The sequence below is a fragment of the Hipposideros armiger genome, unplaced genomic scaffold (genome assembly GCF_001890085.2).
Source record: "Hipposideros armiger isolate ML-2016 unplaced genomic scaffold, ASM189008v1 scaffold_1225, whole genome shotgun sequence".
Taxonomy (NCBI): domain Eukaryota; kingdom Metazoa; phylum Chordata; class Mammalia; order Chiroptera; family Hipposideridae; genus Hipposideros; species Hipposideros armiger.
This window is the reverse complement of record NW_017732575.1, coordinates 139,507-143,444: the sequence shown is the minus strand read 5'-3', so window position 1 is coordinate 143,444 and position 3,938 is coordinate 139,507. Positions and strand designations below refer to the sequence as shown.

Below are 3,938 nucleotides of genomic sequence, written 5' to 3'. Positions count from 1 at the left end.
AATAAAAAAATAATTTTATTCTAGGGCAGTTAAAAGCAAAAAGAATTCATAAGAGGTTTATATCCACAAACCTTAGATCTGTCTCAGTAATGGTATCACCCAGACCACCAACATAGAGTGTAGTGATAGTCTTGTCCTCTGGCGGGTCCAGGCGAGGCATTGTTGAAGCCCGCTTTAGAAGCTTATCTGCCACAGGGTCGTTTATTCCATAATATCGGTCTTTAATGTTCTGATCAGCAAGGGGGTCATCGGGATCTGTAGGCTTTTCATGTCTATGGTTCAAGAAAGGAACAACGCATAAAGATGAAACAAAGGAAAAACATTTATAGGTATCACCCAACAGTAGCTACAAAAGTCCCAAATATGTGCCCTGAAATGCTTTTTGAACTAAAACTTTGGCCATATCAAAACATAATTATCAAAACAGAGTTAGTATCAACTGATTTACTGTATTACACAAGGACTGCCAGCCTCCTAAAAGCCATTTAAATGGCCATTTAGGGTGGCAGTGTTTCCTTATACAGTAATGCTTTTGGCACGATCCACCCCAAAACAAAAGGTAACCAAAACATGGTTATCCCTCTCTAGGTCAATGGTTCTTAACATATGAGGTATGCATTCCACTGAGAGTCTGATTAAAGCTATGGACCCAGCCCTAGAAAAGGGAATAGGTAATTCTTTTTGGCAGAGGTGGGGTAACCAACTCCAAGTTAAGAACTCCTAATCCAGGTGCCTGGCAGTCTTGACCGAAACGTACTCACATACCCTTTAAATGCCTGGCCTTAGTTTAACTATACATTGAGATTCAAGCCAGCTCTACCATGACAGTGAGGACTTACATCTCAAGGAAAAACTTTTAGGGTCAATATTTTTATTATATGGCATAGCAATTTAGCTTCCCAAGGCTCAGTTGTTAAGTAAAAGTTCTATGTAAAAACAACACTTCAATCAAGCTCTTCTAAATTTAACAGTTTTAAGACATGAGATGTACCACACTAGCTGTATCAACTTTTAGATGTTAAAGCAGAAATAGTCTAAGCTAGAACCTCCTACTTCTTAGATGACTCATCATCTGCAATCAAATACTGAAAATGCACTTCAGCTCTTGCCTGTATGGGCACTCCTCTCCTCTCTTACATTCTCCTTTCACCCAGAAGGAGCAAATGTGAGGTCGATTCCTTCTGTAGTAGGGTGTGGTCCGGGCCAGTTTGAGCAGCATGTCACTGGTGGATGTGGCTTTCCCCAGCATGCCAACTGGCCGTGTCCCATCAGAGTTAGAAATCTACACAGGGATGACAAATTCGAAAAATAAATTATAATGTATAAACTGTGTCGATCCACTAGGATTCTTTTATCAAATATAAGACTACAACAAGAAAGTGGCAGCATACCTCCCTCTCCATATTTTGTGTGTAGTACTCTTTGTTGACATCTGACTTTGGCATGTCATCCTTAAAAGACAATCCTGCATCACGAACCTGGATAGGGAGGCCTGGTACAAAGGAAAGCAGAGAAAAACCTCAGGTATATTTAAAAATATTCATAGTGAACATGCACAATATCATTCTTCCCTTCTCCACTTTCTTATTTGTACCACAGCATTCTCAGAAATTGTCCAAATTCCTGAGCTGTCTTGACTTTGGTTGAAACTAATGTTTTAGAAAATCTTCTAGATGAACAAACTTTGGTTATAGTCAGATTTGGCCTGTAAATTAATAATGTATCTAGCTTTTATTGTAATACAATTTATTTATGTAATACAACATAAAGCGTAGTTAATTTTTAGGCCAGTCCTACATATTCTCTGGATAGTCACAGTCATTCATATGAGGTCACTGTATTCCAGAACCAGAATACCTCCTTAACAAACATAAATATGTGACCAGGGCTCTGATTAGCAGAGTAACTTTCTGAACTTAACATATATAAACCCCTATTTTCCTTTCCCCTTTTACTTTATTGTATAGTAAACTCTTGTTGAAAAAATATTTTTCTCACATACAAGAAGTCACCTGCATTTAAAAGAAAATCACTCCAAAAGCAGTTACTCTGAAACAGTGGCAGTATATTAATCCTAACAACCCAGTTAAGACAAAAACCTAAAGCACAATTGGCCTATGAGCTTCTTGGCAGGTACTGTGGAAGAAAGCTTTGGATCTAGAAAGAAGCCCAAGGCAAAGAAATTACCTATCACACGAACAACGCCTCTACCTCACCTTGGTTACACAGATGTACATGAGGGAGGTTTAGGCCAGTCCTGATTAATTTCCAACTTTTCCTACTGTTGTTCAGGAGAACTCTAGAATGGCCTAGTATGGCTCTCTTCTTACTAAGAAAAGCAGACCACAACAGACATTCCAAGGGGGGTCAGAACCAGAGGTAGGGTCAGACATGGGAGACAAAAAAACTGGTTTGTTGTCTAGGGCACCTCACACTTGTAGATCTATTAGACATGGCAAACATACCATACTCTAGATCCAAGAGGCAGGTCTGACAGACATTCTTCAATTTACTGCAGGTTTGGCACACTTCAGTCTTCTTGAAGCGCATGCGGACGCCGGGGCACCAGCGAAACACTGTGAACGGCCTGGCACAGATCTTGAACACAAAATAAGAGCCACAGCGTGTGAACGGTCCTAACCTGGACAATCAATCCAGGAGACTTAATAACAATGGGGGATTCGAAGAAAGGATTTCCAAATCGAGCGTTTAGAAGAGACCTTAGCAATCAGCTAGTCTAAATGCCATCTGATATTTCAATATTTACAACACCCTGCCTCGGTAGTAAAAAATTCACATAGTACAGAAATGAAATACTCAAAAGTCAAAGTCCTCTCCACACCAGAGGTAACCACCATTAATAAGCTGACCCTTAATCTTTTCTGCAGTGTCATATACTCCTTAGAGAATCTTATGACAGCTGTGACCTTCCTCCTCTCATATACATAGTCATACATATATAACACTTGGTGTATAATTCTCAGGGGATTCAAAGCCCATCCACAGACACTGGGTTAAGAACACCTACATTAAGGGCCAACCGAGTGGCTCAGTTGGTTAAGAGCTCGCTCAAGAGTTTGAGCTCTGAGCAACAGCGGTTCGATGCCAGGCCTGAGCTGAGCTGCTGCTGAGCTGCCAACAGGTGGCAGGATGGCTCAGCTAAAAAAAAAAAAAGAACACTTACATTAAAGGGCTCATTTTCTTACCTTGCACACATAGTTAATAGCCAATGAGTATATACATGATACATGAAAAGTGTGTAGCATTGACTGGAGGACCTCAAAGCTCCAGCAAGGCAAAGGCTAATTTGGTAGAGAAAAGGAAAATAAAATGAAATCATTACTCTTTAACAGACATACTTACTTTGCATTCCTTCCCATACTTTTCTTTGGTCTGAAATAGAAAAAAAATAGAAAAGTAAGAACTAGAGTTCCAGAAAAAAAAAGATCAGATGTCTGCTGCTTCCCTAAATACAACCCAAGAAATGTGTCTGGAGATCCACGGCATCCTAAAAGGGGTTGAAGGGAACGCCATCATTTTTTTTTTAGGGGGGTTAGGGGGGAGTTGTATTTTCTAACGATCTACTATGAGTTATAATCTCTTAAGAATCTTACGGATCTAACACCAGGTAAGTGTCTTTCCATAGCCACAACTCTTAGGTTCACTTTTGTCTCCCAAATTCTCTAAGAACTAAAATTCCTAAGTTTCCACAGTCCCCAAATCAGAAAGGATGTGGCCATAGCCAGCACATTTTACAAAGTTCAGTCAGAAGGTAATTACCATAAACTCATCCTGTGCTGATATCTGTATATAGTAAATGTTCCCTTCCCATAAACGGTTCAAACATTTTGAACGTATCAACATATCAATACCTCTGAGACTGATCACAATACAATCTTAATTACTGAATGCTAACTGCTACTAGTTTTACCTTTTAT

The 3,938-nt window shown here is 39.6% G+C and overlaps 1 protein-coding gene across 1 annotated transcript in view; it reads right to left on the bottom strand.

Moving 5' to 3' along the window:
- Window positions 1-46: 46 nt before the first annotated feature.
- Window positions 47-3,938, bottom strand: part of RBM22 (RNA binding motif protein 22) — a 5,490-nt gene continuing 1,598 nt past the window's right edge. The window contains exons 2-6 of the mRNA XM_019632998.1: window positions 3,364-3,393; window positions 2,466-2,598; window positions 1,392-1,492; window positions 1,110-1,282; window positions 47-272 (exon numbers count right to left, since the gene is read on the bottom strand). Coding sequence (XP_019488543.1) covers window positions 47-272; window positions 1,110-1,282; window positions 1,392-1,492; window positions 2,466-2,598; window positions 3,364-3,393 — 663 coding nt within the window. The remainder of the gene's footprint in view (window positions 273-1,109; window positions 1,283-1,391; window positions 1,493-2,465; window positions 2,599-3,363; window positions 3,394-3,938) is intronic.